Genomic DNA, 23,523 nt, shown 5'->3' with positions numbered 1-23,523 from the left:
GGGAGCTGATATCAATAAGGGCACATAAAGGGAAGCAGGAGAGTAAGGAACGGGAGCGGTTGCTGCAAGAACTTTTGAGGGTGGACAGACAATATGCGGAAGCACCGGAGGAGGGACTGTACAGGGAAAGGCAAAGGCTACATGTAGAATTTGACTTGCTGACTACAGGCACTGCAGAGGCACAATGGAGGAAGGCACAGGGTGTACAGTACGAATATGGGGAGAAGGCGAGCAGGTTGCTGGCACACCAATTGAGGAAAAGGGGAGCAGCGAGGGAAATAGGGGGAGTGAGGGATGAGGAAGGAGAGATGGAGCGGGGAGCGGAGAGAGTGAATGGAGTGTTCAAGACATTTTATAAAAAATTATATGAAGCTCAACCCCCGGATGGGAGGGAGAGAATGATGGGCTTCTTGGATCGGCTGGAATTTCCCAAGGTGGAAGAGCAGGAAAGGGTGGGACTGGGAGCACAGATCGTGGTAGAAGAAGTGGTGAAAGGAATTAGGAGCATGCAGGCGGGAAAGGCCCCGGGACCGGATGGATTCCCAGTCGAATTCTATAGAAAATATGTGGACTTGCTCGCCCCGGTACTGACGAGGACCTTTAATGAGGCAAAGGAAAGGGGACAACTGCCCCCGACTATGTCTGAAGCAACGATATCGCTTCTCTTAAAGAAGGAAAAGGACCCGCTACAATGCGGGTCCTATAGACCTATTTCCCTCCTAAATGTAGATGCCAAGGTAATGGCAATGAGAATAGAGGAATGTGTCCCGGGGGTGGTCCACGAGGACCAAACTGGGTTTGTGAAGGGGAGACAGCTGAACACGAATATACGGAGGTTGTTAGGGGTAATGATGATGGCCCCACCAGAGGGAGAAACGGAGATAGTAGTGGCGATGGATGCCGAGAAAGCATTTGATAGAGTGGAGTGGGATTATTTGTGGGAGGTGTTGAGGAGATTTGGTTTTGGAGAGGGGTATGTTAGATGGGTGCAGCTGTTGTATAGGGCCCCAGTGGCGAGCGTGGTCACGAATGGACGGGGATCTGCATATTTTCGGCTCCATAGAGGGACAAGGCAGGGATGCCCTCTGTCCCCATTATTGTTTGCACTGGCGATTGAGCCCCTGGCGATAGCGTTGAGGGGTTCCAAGAAGTGGAGGGGAGTACTTAGGGGAGGAGAAGAGCACCGGGTATCTTTGTATGCGGACGATTTGCTACTATACGTGGCGGACCCGGCGGAGGGGATGCCAGAAATAATGCGGATACTTGGGGAGTTTGGGGATTTTTCAGGGTATAAATTGAACATGGGGAAAAGTGAGTTGTTTGTGGTGCATCCAGGGGAGCAGAGTAGAGAAATAGAGGACCTACCGTTGAGGAAGGTAACAAGGGACTTTCGTTACCTGGGGATCCAGATAGCTAAGAATTGGGGCACATTGCATCGGTTAAATTTAACGCGGTTGGTGGAACAGATGGAGGAGGATTTCAAGAGATGGGATATGGTATCCCTGTCAATGGCAGGGAGGGTGCAGGCGGTTAAGATGGTGGTCCTCCCGAGATTCCTCTGTGTTTCAGTGCCTCCCGGTGGTGATCACGAAGGCTTTTTTTAAAAGGATTGAAAAGAGCGTCATGGGTTTTGTGTGGGCCAGGAAGACCCCGAGAGTGAGGAAGGGATTCTTACAGCGTAGCAGGGATAGGGGGGGGCTGGCACTACCGAGCCTAAGTGAGTATTATTGGGCCGCTAATATTTCAATGGTGAGTAAGTGGATGGGAGAGGAGGAGGGAGCGGCGTGGAAGAGATTAGAGAGGGCGTCCTGTAGGGGGACTAGCCTACAGGCTATGGTGACAGCCCCATTGCCGTTCTCACCGAGGAACTACACCACAAGCCCGGTGGTGGTGGCTACACTGAAGATTTGGGGACAGTGGAGACGGCATAGGGGAAAGACTGGAGCCTTGGGGGGGTCCCCGATAAGAAACAACCATAGGTTTGCCCCGGGGGGAATGGATGGGGGATATGGAATGTGGCAAAGAGCAGGAATAACGCAACTGAAAGATCTGTTTGTGGATGGGAAGTTCGCGAGTCTGGGAGCGCTGACCGAGAAATATGGGTTGCCCCAAGGGAATGCATTCAGGTATATGCAACTGAGGGCTTTTGCGAGGCAACAGGTGAGGGAATTCCCGCAGCTCCCGACACAAGAGGTGCAGGACAGAGTGATCTCAAAGACATGGGTGGGGGATGGTAAGGTGTCAGATATATATAGGGAAATGAGGGACGAAGGGGAGACTATGGTAGATGAACTAAAAGGGAAATGGGAAGAAGAGCTGGGGGAGGAGATCGAGGAGGGGCTGTGGGCAGATGCCCTAAGCAGGGTAAACTTGTCGTCCTCGTGTGCCAGGCTAAGCCTGATTCAGTTTAAGGTATTACACAGGGCACATATGACTGGAGCACGGCTCAGTAAATTTTTTGGGGTGGAGGATAGGTGTGCGAGGTGCTCGAGAAGCCCAGCGAATCATACCCATATGTTTTGGTCATGCCCGGCACTACAGGGGTTTTGGATGGGGGTGACAAAGGTGCTTTCAAAAGTAGTAGGAGTCCGGGTCGAACCAAGCTGGGGGTTGGCTATATTTGGGGTTGCACAAGAGCCGGGAGTGCAGGAGGCGAGAGAGGCCGATGTTTTGGCCTTTGCGTCCCTAGTAGCCCGGCGCAGGATATTGCTAATGTGGAAAGAAGCCAAGCCCCCGGGGGTGGAGACCTGGATAAATGACATGGCGGGGTTTATAAAGCTAGAGCGGATTAAGTTTGTCCTAAGGGGGTCGGCTCAAGGGTTCACCAGGCGGTGGCAACCGTTCGTCGAATACCTCGCAGAAAGATAAACGGAATGGGAAAAAGAAGGCAGCAGCAGCAGCCCAGGATCGGGCGGGGGGGGGGAGGAGGAACCAGAAGGACTCTCAGGGTTGTTAATATATACTGTATAATATGTATAGGTCGTTGCTACAGATAATTATATATTGGACTGTTAAATTATATTTTTGGAGAGTGTTACTTGTGACAAGGCAGTTGCCAATTAGGGCTAGTTTTCATTTTTATTATTTATTATTTATTCATTTTTTGTTTATAAAATAGGTCATTGTTATTTGTGTTGTTATAATATTGTGTAAAGGATGCACAATGTACTGTGTTGGTTGACCAAAAATTTTCAATAAAATATTTAATTAAAAAAAAAGTTTGTTGAGGAAGTGACAAAGATGATTGATGAAAGAAGGGCAGTGAATATTGTCTACATGGACTTCAGGAAAGCCTTTGACAGGGTTCCTCATAGCTGACTGGTACAAAAGGTGAAGTCACATGGGATCAGTGGTGAGCTGGCAAGATGGGTACAGAACTGACTTGGTCATAGAAGACAGAGGGTAGCAGTGAAAGAGTGCTTTCTCTGAATGGAAGGCTGTGACTAGTGATGTTGCGCAGGGAAGAGTGCTGGCACATTTGTTGTTCGTAGTGTATATAAATGATTTGGGGGAAATGTAGCTGGTCTGATTCGTACGTTTGTGGACGATACAAACATTGGTGGAGTTGCAGATAGTTATGCGGATTATCACGGGATACAGCAGGATATAGATTGGTTGGGGGGACTTGGGCAGAGAAATGGCTGATGGGATTTAATCCGCACAAATGTGAGGTAATACATTTTGGAAGTTCTAATACAGGTAGGAAATATACAGTAAATGGCATAACCCTTAAGAGTATTGACAGGTAGAAGAATTTGGTTGTACAGGTCCTCAGATCACTGAAAGTGGCAATGTAAGTGGATAAGGTAGTCAATAAGGCATAGGGCATGCTTGCCTTCATCGGGTGGGACTTTGAGTATAAAAATTGGCAAGTTTTGCTGCAGCTGTACTGAACCTTATTTAGGCCACACTTGGAATATTGTGTACAATTCTTGTCGCCACACCACCAGAAGGATATGGAGGCTTTGGAGAGGGTACAGAAGAGGTTTACAAGGGTGATGCCTGGTCTGGAGGGTATTAGCTATGAGGAAGGAATCATAATTCTACGGCACAGAGACAGGCTCATCGACACAAACTGGTCCATGCCAACCAAAAAGCCCATCTAAGCTAACCCCATTTGCCTGAATTTGGCCCAAATCCCTTTAATAATAATCTTTATTGTCACAAATAGGCTTACATTAACATTGCAATGATGTTGTGAAAATCCCCTAGTCACCGCATTCTGACGACTGTTTGGGTACACTGAGGGAGAAGTCAGAATGTCCAATTCACCTAACAGCACGTCTTTCGGGACTTGTGGGAGGAAACTGGAGCACCCGTAGGAAACCCACGCAGACACAGGGGGAACGTGCAGACTCCTCACTGACAGTGACCCCAAACCAGGAATCGAACCTGGGACCCTGGCGCTGTGAAGCAACAGTGCTAACCACTGTGCTACCGTGCTGCCCAGTAACCTTCCCTATCCATGTATCTGTCCAAATGCCTTTTAAATGTTGTCAATGTCCCTGCCTCAGCCACTTCCTCTGGCCTTCTGGTACCTCACCCGTGGCTAACGATGATGCAAATATCTCATTCAGGGTTCCCACAATTCTTTCTCTAGCCTCCCGCGGTGTTCGTGGATATACCTGGTCAGGGCCAGGAGATTTATCCAGCTTCATTCATTTTAATATGTGCATCACCTCCTCTACTGTAATGCGAACTGTCCCCAGTATATCGCAACTATACTGTGGCGATATACACAGTATACAGCCCCAACCTTGGAGGGCTGAAGGGGCAGCACGGTAGCATTGTGGATAGCACAATTGCTTCACAGCTCCAGGGTTCCAGGTTCGATTCCGGTTTGGGTTCACTGTCTGTGCGGAGTCTGCACATCCTCCCCGTGTGTGCGTGGGTTTCCTCCGGGTGCTCCGGTGTCCTCCCACAGTCCAAAGATGTGCAGGTTAGGTGGATTGGCCATGATAAATTGCCCTTAGTGTCCAAAATTGCCCTTAGTGTTGGGTGGGGTTACTGGGTTATGGGGATAGGGTGTAGGTGTTGACCTTGGGTAGGGTGCTCTTTCTAAGAGCCGGTGCAGACTCGATGGGCCGAATGGCATCCTTCTGCACTGTAAATTCTATGATAAATTCTATGAACCTTCCCAGGTTCCCAAGTCTTCATGTCTTTCTCCAGGGTAAACACAGAGAGGTTGGAGAAACACAGATTGTTTTCACAGTAACGACGGAGATTGAGGGGCTGATGGAAGTTTACAAAATTATGAGTGGCATGGACAGAGTGGATAGTCAGATGCTTTTTCCCAGGGAGGAAAAGACAATTACTAGGGGACATTGATTTAAGATGCGAGGGGAAACGTTTAGAAGAGATATGCGAGGCAGGTGTTTTGCACAGAGGGTGGTGAGTGCCTGGAATGCGCTGCCGGGGGAGGTGGTGGAAGTAGATATGATAGCAACAGTTAAGGGGCATCTTGGCGAATACATGAATAGGATGGGAATAGAGGGATACGGACCCCTGAGGCGCAGAAGGTTTTAGTTTAGACAGGCATCATGATCATGACAGGCATCACGAAGCAGGCTTGGAGGGCTGAAGGGTCTGTTCCTGTGGTGTACTATTCATTGTATTCATTGAAAGCCAGCATGGATTTGGTAAAGAAAATCGTAATTAACTTACTCAATTTTGTTGAAGTAGAAGGAGAGACAGAGAAGACTGCTGGGCAGAGTAGAGGAGCTGGAAAATAGAGCCCGCAGACAAAATCTGAGGATCATCGGCCTCCCGGAGGGGGCAGAGGGAGCAGAGTCCACAGCGTTTGTGGCTGACCTGTTGATGCAGCTGATGGGGGGCTGACGCCTTTCCGCGACCGCCGGAGCTGGAGGGGGCACATAGAGTACAGGCGAGGCAGATGCGTCCGGGGGGTCCCCCCCATCCGATGGTGGTCAGGTTCCACAGGTTTGTGGAGAAGGAGCGGGTGTTGCAGTGGGCAAAGAGCGCTAAGAGCAGCATGTGGAATAACCGTGTTCTTCACATTTATCAGGACCTAAGCCAGGAGGTGGCCAGGCGTCGAGCAGCCTTTAAACAAATTAAGGAGGTATTATTTAATAAGCATGTGAAGTTTGGTCTGCTCTTCCCGGCTCACCTTTGGGTCACGCATCAAGGCCAACACCACTACTTCTCCGAACCTGAAGAAGTGATGGACTTCGCGAGAGATCAGGGGCTGGTCCCGAAGAAAGGACCCACGGACACAAGCTAGGGTCCGAGTTATCCTTTGGGGGGATGCCTACTGTGCCTGGACTGACGGTCGACTGTTTACCGCTTTAAAGGTGCCGTGTGTTGTATTTTTGGGCAGCTTTTGCCTACGGGGGGTGCGGGGGGGAGGGGATCCCCCTCTCGTATGCTGTTTTTTTTCTTTTCTCTTTTTTCTGCAGTTGTTGGTACCTTTCGTCGTGTTCTCTGGGTGTGCTGGAGCCTTCATTGTAACATAGAGGTGGCCGGTAAGCAATGGGGATTAAAGATGTTGGTTGGGGTTTTTTTATGTCTATGGTTTTTATCATAGAATCATAGAATTTACAGTGCAGAAGGAGGCCATTCGGCCCATCGAGTCTGCACCGGCTCTTGGAAAGAGCACCCTACCCAAGGTCAACACCGCCACCCTATCCCCATAACCCAGTAACCCCACCCAACACTAAGGGCAATTTTGGACACTAAGGGCAATTTATCATGGCCAATCCACCTAACCTGCACATCTTTGGACTGTGGGAGGAAACCGGAGCACCCGGAGGAAACCCACGCACACACGGGGAGGATGTGCAGACTCCGCACAGTGACCCAAGATATCCACAAGGCTACCGTGCTGCCCTATGTTTGTTTCGGGTGGGTGATATACGGGTACTGTGTTACTGTGTTGCTATTTTATTAATTCTCAGAAAGGAATGTGGGTTAACACTTATCTGTGTACACAGCTGGAACTTATTGTACCTGGAGCAGCCTCGCGGTGCTGTTTGATGTTTCCATTTTGTTTGATCTTTCACATTTGAGCGAGGCTGCTCCGGTGGGTCGGAGTGGGGGATGGTGTGTTGATAAGTGGGGAGATGAGGTCGGTGAAACAATGGGAGTGAGACAAGTGGGCGCCGGAGGGATGAGTCACCGGGCTAGCAGATTGGCTAGTCAAGGGAGTCAGGTCGGGGCGATGAATACAGCCAGTAGATGGCAGGGATGGGGCTATCGGGAGATGTTGCTAGGGGGGGATCTGGAATGTCAGAGGACTAAATGGGCCAGTTAAAAGGGCACGTGTGTTCGCGCACTTGCGGGCTCTAAAGGCGGATGTAATTATGTTGCAGGAGACACATTTGAAAGTGTCTGACCAGACTAGGCTAAGGAAGGGCTGGATCAGCCAGGTCTTCCACTCGGGCTTGGACTCTAAGTCCAGGGGGGTAGCAATTATGATCAATAAGCGGGTTCAGTTTGAGGCGGAGGGCGTAGTCGCAGACGGCGGGGGCAGATTCCTTATGGTAAAGGGCAAGCTGGAGGGGAGGAGAGTGGTGCTGGTGAACATATATGCTCCAAACTAGGATGACGCAGACTTTATTAAAAGAGTGCTGGGGAAGATCCCAGACCTAGACTCACGCAAGTGGATGATGGGGGGGGGGACTTTAATACAGTCCTCGACCCGGGGCTAGACCGGTCATGTCCCAGAACGGGCAGACTCCCAGCAATGGCAAGGGACCTGAAAGGGTTCATGGAGCAAATGGGGGCAGTGGATCCATGGAGAGCCAGACAGCCGACGGGAAGGAGCTACTCGTTCTACTTGCATGTTCATAAAGTATACTCTAGGATTGATTTCTTTATCTTGAGCAGGGACTGTGTATCATAGAATTTACAGTGCAGAAGGCCATTCGGCCCATCAAGTCTGCACCGGCTCTTTGAAAGAGCACCCGACCCAAGCCCACATCGCCACTCTATCCCCATAACCCAGGAACCCCACCCAACACTAAGGGCAATTTTGAACACTTAAGGGCAATTTAGCATGGCCAATCCACCTAACCCGCACATCTTTGGACTGTGGGAGGAAACCGGAGCACCCGGAGGAAACCCACGTACACACTGGGAGAACGTGCAGACTCCGCACAGACAGTGAACCAAGCCGGGAATCAAACCTGGGATCCAGGAGCTGTGACGCAATTGCGCTAACCGCCATGCTACCGTGGGGAGGTAAAGAATACGGAATACTCGGCAATCACTATTTTGGACCATGCCCCACATTGGGTGGACCTGCAGGTCGGTGGAGCGAATTACCAACGCCCGCAATGAAGGTTAGACGTAGGACTGTTGTCGGAGGAGGGGATATGTGAGAGACTGCAGAAGTGTATGCAAAATTACTTGCAGGTGAACGGTACGGGGGAGGTTTCAGCGACGACCCTGTTGGAGGCGTTGAAGGCAGTAGTGAGGGGGGAGCTGATCTCAATTCGGGCTCACAGGGATAGGGCGGACAGAGCAGAAATGGATAGATTTGTTAAGGAGATTTACCGGATAGACGAGGAGCATGCGGGGTCCCCGGGGGGAGGATCTAATTCAGGGAAAGACGGAGACTGCAGGCGGACCTGGGGGTGCTATCCATGAGTAGGGCCATGAAACAACTTAGGAAGGCGAGCGGAGTGGTGTATGAGCATGGGGAGAAGGCCAGTAGAATGCTAGCGCAGCAACTCAGGAAGAAGGAGGCGGCCAGGAAAATAAGTAGAGTGGTGGACGGGAAGGGGAGCAGAGTGGAGGACCCGTCAGGACTGAATAAGGTATTTCGGGATTTTTATAGTAAGCTTTACACTTCAGAACCCTCTGAGGAGCCGGGGGAGATGAAATGATGCCTGGACGGACTTACCTTCCCAAAAGTAGGTGGGGGACTAGTGGACTGGCTGGGGGCCCCGATTAGAGCGGAGGAGGTATTGGGGGGGCCTAAAGGCCATGCAGTCGGGGAAAGCCCCGGGACCGGATGGATACTCAATAGAGTTTTACAAAAAGTTCTCTGAGATAGTGGGACCGGTCCTGACTAGGGTTTTTAATGAGGCGAGAGACAGAGGGACCCTGCCTCCGACAATGTCGCAAGCCACCATCTCACTGATATTAAAGCGGGACAAGGACCCGGAATCCTGCGGATCATACAGGCCAATCTCCCTGATCAATGTGGACGTCAAGCTCCTGGCCAAGGTCCTGGTGATTAGAATTGAGGACTGCGTACCGGAGGTGATTGGGGACGACCAAACAGGTGTTTGTGAAAGGCAGGCAGCTGACAGCCAACTTGAGAAGATTGCTTAATGTGATCATGATGCCCCCGACGGGCAAGGAGGTGGAGGTAGTGGTGGCAATGGACGCTGAGAAGGCCTTCGGCCGGGTGGAGTGGGACTATTTGTGGGAGGTACTCGGACGGTTTGGGTTCGGGGAGGGACTGGTTAATTGGGTCAGAATATTGTACCAGGCCCCAAAAGCTAGCGTAAGGTCCAACAGGATAATGTCAGATTACTTCAGACTACATCGCGGTGTTGCTTGTTTTAGCCTTAGTTTACTTTATTCTTATTCTGTCACCTTTGCTCATGAGTCGCCAGGTATCTTTCTGATACCGCCACGTGGTTCAAGTCCAAGTAATGATTAATAATGCAACACACCGCTTAGTAAGAGTTAAATCAACGCTCATTTATTATATACAGCAATAAATACTTATACAATAATCCTACTTCTAGACTACTACCTACCACTAAAGGCCAATACTTAACTTTGGAAATGGCCCACCAGGTCAGGGAAATGAATGGTCTTTCGAATTGGTTCTGAGCCTGCGGGATTCAAAAGCTGGTACAAGTCGATAGTCAGGAGCGCCTATCTGGTAGCGATCGCTGGAGTAAGACTTACAGTTTTCTTGTAGAAGGGTCTCGAAGGTTGCGAGCAGGAAGAGAAGGGTCGATTTGAACTTGGCCCCTATTCTTATAGTCCCCAAGGGCTTCCCGCCTCTCGGGGCGGACCTTGACCCTGGTCCCAAGTGATTGGACTTGGTCCCAATCACTTGGTTCGATATGCTCCAATAATGGGGCGATTCCTTGATCGGGGGGTGGTCGTTTACCTTTCTTTGTGTCAGCCCCTGCTGGCGCCGAAAGGTCTGGGTCGGCTTTCAATTGCTAATTTGTAGCAATTGTTCCCGGGGATGGCTGCTTACTATGCAGATGGCTGGGTTGTTGTGATGTTGATGGCTGCAGGTATCGGTCTGGGCTGACTTCCCCAGAGGCGAATACACTGTTTTACCTGCAGCTGTCCGTTTGAGTCCTGTTGGCTGATTTTCCCATCAGCCTCTTTCGTTCGCCATTTTAACTCGGGGTTTGACCATTCTAATCGGGAATCAGCCATTTTACATGGCTACAGCGGGACCAGACAGGGATGCCCACTCTCCCTGTTGCTGTTCGCGCTGGCCATAGAACCGTTGGCGATTGCGCTGAGAGCTGCAAAGGGGTGGAAGGGAATGACTGGGGGGGGGGGTGGAGCACAGGGTCTCTCTCTATGCGGATGACCTGCTCCTGTACGTGTCGGACCCACTGGCCGGGATGGAAATGATACTGGAAACATTGAGGAAGTTTGGCTGGTTCTCAGGGTACAGATTAAATATGGCCAATAGTGAGATGTTTGTAAGGCAGGCAAGGGGCCAGGAGAATAGACTGAAGGAGCTGCCATTTCGGCTGGTGGAGGAAAGTTTCCGGTACTTGGGGATAAAGATGGCACGAGATTGGGGCAGGTTACATAAGTTAAATTTGACAAGAGTGGTGGAACAAATGAAGAGGGAGTTTCGGAGATGGGATGCACGCCTGCTGTCACTTGCGGGGAGGGTGCAGACTGTAAAGATGACAATCCTCCATAGATTTCTGTTCATCTTCTAGTGCCTCCCGATCTTTATCCCACGATTCTTCTTCAAAAGGACTGGCAAAATCATCATGAGCTTTGTCTGGGCGGGAAAATCCCCACGGGTGAGGAAGGCGATGCTTGAAAGGAGCGAGGGGAGACTGGCATTGCCGTGTCTGATCAACTACTACTGGGCGGCTAACATAGCCATGATAAGGAAGTGGATGGTGGGTACGGGGTCTATCTGGGAGCGGGTGGAGGTGCTTAGTGCAGGGGCACGAGTTTGGCAGCCCTGGTCACGGCTCCCCTACCGCTTGCGCCGGCCAGATACTCCACCAGCCCGGTAGTGGGGGCGGCCCTGCGGATATGGGGCCAGTGGAGGAGGCATGTGGGGGGAGGTGGGGGCGTTGGTCTGGGCTCCAATTTGTGATAACCATCGATTCGCCCCCGGGAACATGGATGGAGGGTTTCGAACATGGCAGCGGGCGGGGGTGAGGAGGGTGGGCGATATGTTCCTGGAGGGGAACTTTGCGAGTTTGAGGGATTTGGAGGAGAAAGCTGGGCTGCAAAGAGGAAATGACTTTAGGTACTTACAGGTGCGGAGCTTTGTACGCAGACAGGTCCCATCCTTCCCACGCCTCCCGCCAATAGGGATCCAGGACAGAATAGTCTCTAGAGGAGAGGGTGGAGTCTCGGATATCTACAAGGTGCTCATGAAGGGGAAAGAGTCCCAGACGGAGGAACTGAAACTCAAATGGGAGGAGGAGTTTGGCGGGGAGATGGAGGACGGGCTGTGGACGGAAGCCCTGAGTAGGGTAAACTCAACCGCAATATGTGCCAGGCTCAGCCTGATTCAATTTAAGGTCGTTCACCGGGCCCACATGATGGTAGCTCGGATGAGCAAATTCTTTGGGGTAGAGGACAAGTGTGCTAGATGCGCGGGAGGACCAGCGAACCACGTTCACATGTTTTGGGCATGCCCTAAGCTTAGGGGGTACTGGGAGGGATTTGCGGGGGTCATGTCCCGGGTGCTGAAAACGAGGGTGATGATGAGTCCAGAGGTGGCAATTTTCGGGGTTTCGGAGGACCTGGGAGTCCAGGGGGAGAAAGAGGCCGATGTTTTGGCCTTTGCTTCCCTGATTGCCCAGCGGCGAATACTGCTGGCATGGAGAGACTCAAAACCCCCGAAGACCGAACTATGGCTTTCGGACATGTCAAGTTTTCTGGGTATGGAAAAAAATCAAGTTCGCCTTGAGGGGATCTGTACTGGGGTTCGCTCGAAGGTGGCAACCATTCATCGACTTCTTCGCGGGAGTGTGAACGTCAGCGGGGGGAGGAGGGGTGGAGGGGGGAGATTAGAGTAGCATAGGAGGGATAAATAGGCGGGTAGTGCCTATGGGAGAGGAGCGGGTATGTGCATTATGGTTTGGTTGAAGTGTTGGTTTTCATATTTCTGTACTCTGTAACTGTTTACTATGCCAAAAAATACCTCAATAAAATTGTTTGTTTAAAAAAAAAATGTTGTTGAAGTAACGGAAAGGTTTGATGAGGATAATGTTGTTGATGTGATGTATAAGGACTTCTCGAAGACATTTGGTAAAGTGCTGCAAACAGACTTGTGAGCAAACTTAGAACTGGTGGAATAAAAGTAAAAGTGGCTAAGTAACAGGATATCGTAGTGGTGGACGGTTATTTTACAGATTGGAGGAAGGTTCATAGTGGAGTTCTCCACGGATCGGTGTCATGATCCCTGCTCTTGCTGATATATATAAATAATCTAGACCTTGGTGTACAGGGCGTAATTTCAAAATTTGGAGATGTTACAAAATGATGGAGAACCAGAGGGCCCAGATTTAAGGTAATTAATTAGCAAAAGAAGCAATAGAGAAATGAGAAAATCTTTTTCACACAGCGAGTGTGAGGATATTGAATGCACTGCCTGAGAGGATGGTGGAGGCAGGGTCAACTGAGGCTTTCAAAAAGGAATTGGATTGTTATCGGAAATGAAACATTTGTCAGGCTGCAGGGATATGGTAGAGGGATGGCGCTGAGTGAATTGCTTGAAGGGCCTCTTTCTGTGTTGCAACCATTCTATGATTCAATGATTCTAACGGTTCCAGTAAGTTTTCAATAAATGAAGTCCAATCAGGTGAGTTCAAAGAATGCTCAATAAGTTGGCTGGAACATTTAAACTATCCATTTTGATAAGATTGGAGCCCCAACCTCCCACTGATAATATGTGGTGTAACTAATTGGATTCATACGATGACTGTGTCTTCAGTGTGATGAAGAACAATACAGCACAGGAACAGGCCCTTCGGCCCTCCAAGCCTGTACCGGTCATGATACCATCCTTGGCCAAAACCCTCAGCACTTCCTGGTGCCGTATCCCTCTCGACCCATCATATCCATCTATACCTATCCTATCCAGGTCGAGATACCTTTTGAACGCCGTCAATGTAGATTTTAATTGGATACTGACTTTGTAGTGTCATTAATTTATTGAAGCTCAGAAAGGACAGTGATGGGAAATACAACATGTTCTTTATATTCAGTGACATTGTTGAGTATAATTCACGTGCTTCATTGTGCTGTGCCAAAGTTTTCCCAGCATTATACTTCGTCCCTCCCCTATAAGTGCTTAATTGTAGAATCCCTACAGTGCAAAATGAGGCCATTCGGCCCATTGAGTCTGCACCAACCCTCTGAAAGAGAACCCTACCTAGGCCCACGCCCCCACCCTATCCCCGTAACCAAGTAACCCCACTTTACCTTTTGAAACCAAAGGGGCAATTTAGCCAATCCACCTAACCTGCACATCATTGGACTGTGGGAGGAAACTGTAGCCCCTGGAGTAAATCCACACACACACGAGTAAAAAGTGCAAACTCCACGCAGTCACCTCTGGTTGAAATTGAACCTGGGTCCCTGGTGCTGTGATGCAGCAGTGCTAACCACTGTGCCACCGTGCCACCCATCCTGTCTATTCTAAGAAGAACTATCCCAGCTTCTCTCAGAGGGTAGTGAATCTGTGGAATTCTTTTTTTTTTAAATATATTTTATTCAAATTTTTTGGCCAAACAAAACAATACAAAGGTTTTCCTTTTTACAACAGTAAAACAGTATAAATAACAGTGGCCATTTTTAACAAATAAATAATATATAAACTAAATGGCAACTGCCATATCAAAAATAATAACTCTCCAAAAATAAAATCAAGCAATCCAATATACATAACCTAGTACAAATATCTATACAAAAACACCCCTGAGGACCCCCCCCCCCCCCCCCCCCCCCCCCCCCTGGGTTGCTGCTGTTACCTTCCCATTTCCTTTATCGTTCTGCGAGGTAGTCAATGAACGGTTGCCACCGCCTGGTGAACCCTTGAGCCGTACCCCTTAGTACGAACTTTATCCGTTCTAGTTTTATAAACCCTGCCATGTCATTTATCCAGGTCTCCACGCCCGGGGGTTTGGCTTCCTTCCACTTAAGCAATATCCTTCGCAATATACTAGGGACGCAAAGGCCAAGACATCAGCCTCTTTCGCCTCCTGCACTCCTGGCTCTTCTGCAACCCCGAATATAGCCAACCCCCAGCCTGGCTCGACCCGGACCCCCACCACCTTCGAAAGCACCTTTGCCACCCCCACCCAGAACCCCTGTAGTGCCGGACATGACCAAAACATGTGGGTGTGGTTTGCTGGGCTTCTCGAGCATCTCCCACACCTATCCTCTACCCCGAAAAATTTACTGAGCCGTGCTCCGGTCATATGCGCCCTGTGTAAAACCTTGAATTGTATCAGGCTTAGCCTGGCGCACGAGGACGATGAGTTTACCCTACGTAGGGCATCAGCCCACAGCCCCTCCTCAATCTCTTCCCCCAGCTCTTCTTCCCATTTCCCCTTCAGCTCATCTACCATGATCTCCCCCTTGTCTCTCATTTCCCTGTATATATCCGACACCCTACCATCCCCCACCCATGTCCCTGAGATCACTCTATCCTGAACCTCCTGCGTCGGGAGCTGCGGGAATTCCCTCACCTGTTGCCTCGCAAAAGCCCTCAGTTGCATGTACCGAAATGCATTCCCTTGGGGCAACCCATATTTTTCCGTCAGCGCTCCCAGACTCGCAAACGTCCCGTCTACGAACAGATCTCTCAGTTGCACAACCCCAGCTCTTTGCCATGCTCCAAATCCCCCATCCATTCTCCCTGGGACAAACCTATGGTTATTTTTTATCGGGGACCGCACCGAGGCTCCCGTCCTTCCCCTATGTCGTCTCCACTGCCCCCAAATTTTTAGTGTTGCCACCACCACTGGACTTGTGGTGTATTTCTTCGGGGAGAACGGCAACGGCGGCGTCACCATTGCTTGTAGGCTGGTTCCCTTGCAGGACGCCATCTCCAATCTCTTCCACGCCGCTCCCTCCCCTTCTCCCATCCACTTACACACCATTGAGATATTGGCGGCCCAGTAGTATTCACTTAGGCTCGGTAGTGCCAGCCCCCCCCATCCCTGCTACGCTGCAAGAACCCCCTCCTCACTCTCGGGGTCTTCCCGGCCCACACAAAACTCATGACACTTTTCTCAATTCTCTTGAAAAAAGCCTTCGTGACCATCACTGGAAGGCACTGAAACACAAAGAGGAATCTCGGGAGGACTACCATTTTGACCGCCTGCACCCTACCCATCAGTGACGGGCACCATGTCCCATCTCTTAAAATCCTCCTCCATCTGTTCCAACAATCTTGTTAAATTAAGCCGGTGTAAGGTTCCCCAACTCCTGGCTATCTGAATCCCTAAGTACCGGAAATCTCTTGTCACCTTCCTCAGCGGTAAGTCATCTATTCCCCTGCTCTGCTCCCCTGGATGCACCACAAACAACTCACTCTTACCCATATTCAATTTGTACCCTGAAAATTCCCCAAACTCCCTGAGTGTCTGCATTATCTCAGGCATCCCCTCCACTGGGTCCGCAACATACAGCAATAAATCATCTGCATACAAGGATACCCGGTGTTCTTCTCCTCCCCTGAGCACTCCCCTCCACTTCCTGGAGCCCCTCAGTGCTATGGCCATGGGCTCAATCGCCAATGCAAACAGTAACGGAGACGGGGGACACCCCTGCCTCGACCCTCTATGAAGACGGAAGTAATCAGACCTCTGTCTGTTCGTGACCACGCTCGCCACCGGGGCCTATACAGCAGCTGTACCCATCCGATATACTCTTCTCCAAAACCAAATCTCCTCAGCACCTCCCACAGATAATCCCACTCCACTCTGTCGAATGCTTTCTCGGCGTCCATCGCCACCACTATCTCCGCCTCCCCCTCTGGTGGGGGCATCATCATTACCCCTAGCAACCTCCGTATGTTCGTGTTCAGCTGTCTCCCCTTAACGAACCCAGTTTGATCCTCGTGGACCACCCCCGGGACACAGTCCTCTATCCTCGTCGCCATCACCTTGGCCAGGAGCTTAGCATCTACATTTAAAAGGGAAATGGGCCTGTAGGACCCACACTGCAGCGGGTCTTTTTCCTTCTTCAAAAGGAGCGATATCGTTGCCTCCGACATAGTCGAGGGCAGCTGCCCCCTTTCCCTAGCCTCATTAAAGGTTCTCGTCAAAAGCGGGGCCAGTAAGTCCATATACTTCCTATAAAATTCCACCGGGAATCCGTCCGGTCCCGGGGCCTTCCCCGCCTGCATGTTCCCAATCCCTTTTATCACCTCCTCCATCTCAATCTGTGCTCCCAGTCCCGCCCTCTCCTGCTCCTCCACCTTAGGGAATTCCAGCTGATCCAAGAAACACATCATTCCCTCCTTCCCTTCTGGGGGCTGAGCCTTATATAACCTCTCATAAAATGCCTTGAACACCCCGTTCACTCTCTCCGCTCCCCGTTCCATCTCTCCCTCCTCATCTCTCACCCCACCTATCTCCCTCGCTGCTCCCCTCTTCCTCAATTGGTGGGCCAGTAGCCGACTCGCCTTCTCTCCATACTCATACTGTACACCCTGTGCCCTCCTCCACTGTGCCTCTGCCTTACCCGTGGTCAGCAGGTCAAACTCCATATGTAGCCTTTGTCTTTCCCTGTACAGTCCCTCGTCCGGTGCCTCCGCATATTGCCTGTCCACCCTCAAAAGTTCTTTCAGCAATCGCTCCCTTTCTTTACCCTCTTGCTTCCCTTTATATGCCCTTATGGATATCAGTTCCCCTCTAACCACCGCCTTCAACACCTCCCAGACCACTCCCACCTGAACCTCTCCATTGTCATTAAGCTCCAAGTACCTTTCGATGCACCCCCTCACCCTTAAACATACCCCCTCATCCGCCAATAAGCCCATATCCATTCTCCAGAGTGGGTGCTGTTCTTTTTCCTCTCCTACCTCCAGGTCTACCCAATGTGGAGCGTGGTCCGAAATAGCTATGGCCGTATATTCCGTCCCTGTCACCTTTGGAATCAGTGCCCTTCCCAAGACAAAAAAGTCTATCCGTGAGTATACTTTGTGGACATGGGAGAAAAATGAGAACTCCTTACTCCTAGGCCTACTAAATCTCCAGGGGTCTACCCCTCCCATCTGCTCCATGAAGTCCTTGAGCACCCTGGCCGCTGCCGGCCTCCTCCCGGTCCTGGACCTCGATCGGTCCAGCCCTGGATCAAGCACCGTATTGAAGTCTCCCCCCATTACCAACTTTCCCGCCTCCAGGTCCGGGATACGTCCCAACATACGCCTCATAAAATTTGCATCATCCCAGTTCGGGGCATATACGTTCACCAGAACCACCACCTCCCCTTGCAATCTGCCACTCACCATCACATATCTACCCCCACTATGGTCTTTGCCTCAAACAGTACCCGTTTCCCCACCAAGATAGCCACCCCCCTGTTCTTCGCATCCAAACCCGAATGAAACACCTGCCCCACCCATCCTTTACGTAGTCTGACCTGGTCTATCAGTTTCAGATGCGTCTCCTGCAACATAACCACATCTGCCTTTAATTTCTTTAGGTGTGCGAGTACCCGTGCCCTTTTAATCGGCCCGTTCAGCCGGGTTGGGGGGCTCTTTACCCCCCCCCCCCTTGTCGACTAGCTATCCCCTTTTTTAACCCAGCTCCTCACCCGGTTCCCACGTACCCGTGTATCCCCCTGACGGCGCCCTCCCGCCTCGACCACCCCATCCCATTTCTCCTTAGCAGCAGCAACCCAGTTAACCCCCCCCCCCCCTCCGCTAGATCCCTTTCTAGCGTAGTTGCACCCCCCATGTTGCTCCCAGAAGTCAGCGAACTCTGGCTGACCTCGGCTTCCCCCCTTGTCCTCGGCCCCCACTGTGCGAGGCCCCCTCCTTCCTGCGTCCCTGTTCCCGCCATAATTGAAAAATCATCCCCCCCCCCTTTTTCCTCGCCCCACATAATCACCCCATCACTTTGTCCCAAAAGTTCTTTCTCTCGCCAGACTATTGCAGCTTCTCGTCCACAATGAATGTCCGCGCCTCTTCTGCCGTCTCAAAGTAGTGGTGCTTCCCTTGGTGTGTGACCCACAATCTCGCCGGTTGTAACATTCCAAACTGGATCTTCTTTTTGTGAAGCACCGCCTTAGCCCGATTAAAACTTGCCCTCCTTCTCGCCACCTCCGCACTCCAATCCTGGTATACGCGGATCACCGCGTTCTCCTACCTACAGCTCCGAGTTTTCTTCGCCCATCTGAGGACCGTCTCGCTGTCATTATAGCGGAGAAACCTCACCACTATAGCTCGAGGTATTTCTCCAGCCCTCGGTCTTCGCGCCAAAACTCGATAAGCTCCCTCCACCTCCAAAGGGCCCGTCGGGGCCTCCGATCCCATTAGCGAGTGAAGCATCGTGCTCACATATGTCCCGACGTCCGCCCCTTCTGCGCCTTTGGGAAGACCCAGAACCCTTAAATTCTTCCTCCTCGAATTATTCTCCAGTACTTCCAGCCTTTCCACACACCTTTTGTGCTGTGCCTCGTGCGTCTCTGTCTTCACCACCAGGCCCTGTATTTCGTCTTCATTTTCAGCAGCCTTTGCCTTCACGACCCAAAGCTCCAGCAGCTCCAGCTGCTCCTCCTTTAGCCCTTCAATCGCCTGTAATATCGGGGCCAACAGCTCCTTCTTCAATTCCTTTTTCAGCTCTTCCACACAGCGCTGCAGGAACTCTTGTTGGTCTGGGTCCCATAACAAACGGCTACCTTCCGACGCCATCTTGCTTTGAGCTTGCCTTCCTTGCCGCTGCTCCAGAGGATCCTCCGCAATCCGGCCGCTATCCTCTCCCTTATCCATGCGTGTCCGGGGGGATTCCCTTCTAGTTTACCGCACAGTGTTTTTGGCCGTTTAAATTGCCGTTGGGGCTCCTATTAAGAGCCCAAAAGTCCGTTCCACCAGGAGCTGCCGAAACGTGCGACTTAGCTGGTCATCGCCGCACCCGGAAGCCAATCTGTGGAATTCTTTACCACAGAGAGCTGTAGAGGCTGGGTCGATAAATATGTTCACGGCTGAGATAGACAGATATTTAATCAGCAATGTAATCAATGGTTATGAGGATAAGAGAGGAAATTGGAGTTGAGGATTCTATCAGATCTGCCATGATCTCATTGATTGGCAGAGCAGAATCGATGGGCCAAGTGACCTACATCTCATGGTCTTCTCAAATAAAAACACAAAATGTTGGAACTACTCAGCAGGTTACGCAGCTTCTGGGGAGACAGAATCAGAATTAATGGCCAGAATACTGAGGGGTGGGGCAGGGGCAGAGTTTCCGCCAGTGGGTCATGGCCCCGCTTTGGTGGGCAGGAGGAGCCAGGACTGTGTATTGCCAGCAGCTGCCAATTAAATTTCCTGCCATCCTATTAAGGCTGGTAGCTTATTCCCCAAGAGCTGCCGGCAGCTCAGCAATGCTACCACTAGTGGTGGCCATTGCAGGGGCTGCAACTGCAGAATGGCTGTGCATTGTCGCAGAGGGGTAAGTGGGATCTGGGGACACTAGGGCCAGTCAGGCAGGCCCTGGTAAGGGGCTGTTCATTGGCAATGAAAATGCCTGTCCTCAGAAGAAACCTTTTGTGGATTTCTATGCCACTCCGATCAACATATTCCCTTCCTCCTCCTGAGCTTCCCCTTATCTGCCCTATTTGTCCCAACTTGTGGTAGCAAGTTTTGCCGTCTTAATTTTTTTACACAAAAGGAATAATTTCAAGATCACTACAAAAACTGATTTTAAAACAAATCCACAATCAATTTCCCAAAGTCATTCCAATCCCTAATTGAAAACATTATTGTTCAGTAAATTGGACTGTTGAACATCAGTTTCTCTATGTAATGCTGCTGCATTTCTGCACCAGGATGCCTCTGAAGCTGAGCCCAAGTGAAAATTAAAGTATTTTGATGATCTGGCCCTCAGTGCAAATTGGTCATTTTATAGAGGACCCGAGTGTACATCTCTGGTCAGCTCCATCAATTTGGTGTGGCTCTGTCCCTTCATCTCAAAGCCTTGGGTGTGTTTCTCCCTCTAGTTAGCCCCTCACTGTGTCTTTCCCTCCAACCCATCAATGCATGAATCCTTCTATTTCCATCTTCCAGTCCTCTTATCTCCGACCATGCTTATCTAGTTCTACAACCCGTCTTGAAAGACTCGGTTCCTTGGAAATAGTAAAAAAAGCTTGTGAAAAGATTGATGACCGATGGATTTTCCAGTCCCTCCTGCTATTGAGTTTTTCCAGCCCCTTCCACCATCGGGATTTTCCTGTCCCGCTGAAGTCAATAGACTTTTGAATGGCCCGCCGCATATTCTGGCCCCAATCCCTACTGTAATGGGGCTGTAAAATTCTGTCTTGAGTGTTCACTGGCTCAAATACACATTGACCTTGATATAGAATATAGATACACATCTGGGAGGCACAGTGGTTAGCACTGCTCCCTCACAACGCCAGGGATCCGGGTTCAATTCCGGCCTTGGGTGGATTTCCTCCGGCTGCTTCGGTGTTCTCCTACAGGCCAAAGATGTGCAGGTTAGGTGGATTGGCCATGTTAAATTGCCCCTTAGTGTCCAGGGATGCATGGGTTAGGTGGAGTTATGTGGTTACAGGGATAGGGCATGAGTCTGGTTAGGATGCTCTTTCGACGAGTCAGTGCAGACTCGATGGGTCTAATGACCTCTTTCTGCACTGTAGGGATTCTATCATTCTATGATCTGGCAAAATCAAATTGGATTATACTCACACTAAGTAATCTCGATATATGTTTGTGTGTTTATATTTCTTGAAGGACCACGGTGAATCTCCTCATTTGCAGCCTACCTCCACTCCATCAATGGCTTCCTCTGCAGTGGCCTCATTCAGACAGAAGACTTTCGGGACATTGAAGCTGCTTCAACATTTGCAGATCCGGGTGAAGCAACTCCGAACGGAAAACATCATCTATCATGGAGCCAGCCTGAAGGATGGAAGCATTCTCCATACCCTGACCAGCAGCTCTCACAGAGAGATGGTGCGTGGTGTACTGAGCAATTGGAAACTCCGCAGATTGTAGGTGGTATGGTGGCACAGTGGTTAGCACTGCTCTCTCACAGCTCCAGGGACCTGGGGTTCAGTTCTGGCCTCTGGTCACTGTCTGTGTGGAGTTTGCACTTTCTCCCCGTGTCTACGTGGGTTTTCTCTGGGAGATCCGTTTTTCTCCCACAGTCCAAAGATGTGCAGGTTAGGTGGATTGGCCATGCTAAATTGCCTTTAGTGTCTAAAATGGATAGGTGGGGTTACTGGGTTACGGGGATAGGGTGGAGGTGTGGGCTTAAGTAGGGTGTTCTTTCCAAGGGCCGGTGCAGACTCGACGAGTTGAATGGCCTCCTTCTGCACTGTAAATTCTATAATCTATACAAGACTGGCACAGAGATGACATCCGATAGCACATGCAACTAGGGAAAGGTGGCTTGTGCAGTAATGACAAGAAGGACTTTCCTCTCGGGCAGTAATTCTGGTTAGAGTCTGGCAGGACAGGACTTTGACTTGCCTGTCCAACTTGCTGGTAACCAGGGCAACCTTCCTGGGTCAGGCTCCCATTTATATAAAGCTAGCTATGCTGAGTGGTGATCCTGCATACCTGCCACGGGCAGACGATTGACTGTCTGCAAATTAAAACTTCTATTTGTTACTCTCTCCTCTCCAGAGCCAAGTGACACCAGATAGATCGTCGTCATGCTTCTCGGGAAAGGAAAGCAGAAAGTGACATTTGTAAATCTTTCAAGACCTGTGCAGGGCCACACCTTCCACAGACGGACACTGCGGAGCCATCCATCACTGGGACAAGATCTTATTTCAGGTTTCACACTCGGTCAGTGCACCTGTCCCAATGGGCCAGAGCTTCTCAATGAGCTGGGAAGCAGTCACACTTTAAGCAACTGGACAGTAGTGCACACTGATGATATCATGGCCTGATTATGCACAGGTCCAAGAAACACCAAAAGGCCATTGTAATTTTATTATATGTTTGTAGGAGGGGGTGGATGGCTTTTTGTATCTGTGCTTAGTACAAGATTAATTCTACAACAGAATGTCAATGTAAATGATATTCTGTCCAGTATAATGCAAAGTACTTTTGATTTTACTTTTTAAATATCTCTCCTGCCAGCCCCATAACTCCCACTGGAACGAGGCTTAACGTCCATGCTGGAGGAGAGGCTGTTGCAGACCTGGCAGCTGGTCCACAATTTGGTCTTTCCCTTGGCACTTGGGTTGGAATGGAGCGGTCAATCAGAGGAGAAAGCACATGGTTTGATCCAATTGCAGTGCAAGTTTATAAATAATCTGTTATTTTCACCCATGAAGGCATGCCTGCTGGGCCTGGCTAGAAATCCATCTGGTGGGCAGCACAGTAGCACGGTAGCACAGTAGTTAGCACAATTGCTTCACAGCTCCAGGGTCCCAGGTTCGATTCCGGCTTGGGTCACTGTCTGTGCGGAGTCTGCACATCCTCCCCGTGTGTGCGTGGGTTTCCTCCGGGTGCTCTGGTTTCCTCCCACAGTCCAAAGATGTGCAGGTTAGGTGGATTGGCTATGATAAATTGCCCTTAGTGTCCAAAATTGCCCTTGGTGTTGGGTGGGGTTACTGGGTAATGGGGATAGGGTGGAGGTGTTGACCTTGGGTAGGGTGCTCTTTCTAAGAGCCGGTGCAGACTCGATGGGCCGAATGGCCTCCTTCTGCACTGTAAATTCTATGATAATCTATGCTAACACTCATGAGGTAGTGTTGATCAGGAGCAAATCGACTTTATCTGTGCATTACTAAAGTAAGGAATTTCAATGTGTTCTTAGAATGTTTCCACAATTGTAACTGAATTTGCATTAAAATCTGTTTTATTTAATATTGAGTTCTTTATCAAAGAGAATGCAGCTGTCCTATTGCTCAAAACTATACTGAAAAATCCAATTGTATTTACTGAAGTTTTGAAAATGATCAAATGAGTTCTGGTGAGATTACTGACAAGTGTGAAATTGGATGGGGAAGGGTAGGGATTATGGTGCATGCTGAATGAGATTGTGGCTTTGAGTTCTGGTGTTTTTGATACTGGTGAAAATTAGTTGAAAGCCTTAATAACTGTGAAGGATATTAAGGAGTGTGGACAATGAAGGGCAAAAGAGACAAGAATGGAAGGGATACAGGGAA

General features: G+C 50.1%; 1 protein-coding gene across 1 annotated transcript in view; it reads left to right on the top strand.

Annotated features, from left to right (window-relative positions):
* LOC140409629 (uncharacterized) overlaps positions 1-23,221 on the top strand; it is a 135,042-nt gene extending 111,821 nt beyond the window's left edge. The window contains exons 20-21 of the mRNA XM_072497967.1: positions 21,131-21,352; positions 22,028-23,221. Coding sequence (XP_072354068.1) covers positions 21,131-21,352; positions 22,028-22,087 — 282 coding nt within the window. The 3' untranslated portion in view covers positions 22,088-23,221. The remainder of the gene's footprint in view (positions 1-21,130; positions 21,353-22,027) is intronic.
* Positions 23,222-23,523: the final 302 nt, after the last annotated feature.

This window comes from Scyliorhinus torazame, chromosome 1 (assembly GCF_047496885.1).
Source record: "Scyliorhinus torazame isolate Kashiwa2021f chromosome 1, sScyTor2.1, whole genome shotgun sequence".
NCBI classification, from domain to species: domain Eukaryota; kingdom Metazoa; phylum Chordata; class Chondrichthyes; order Carcharhiniformes; family Scyliorhinidae; genus Scyliorhinus; species Scyliorhinus torazame.
Note: the sequence above shows the minus strand (reverse complement) of the source record. Positions and strands in the feature narration are given on the sequence as shown.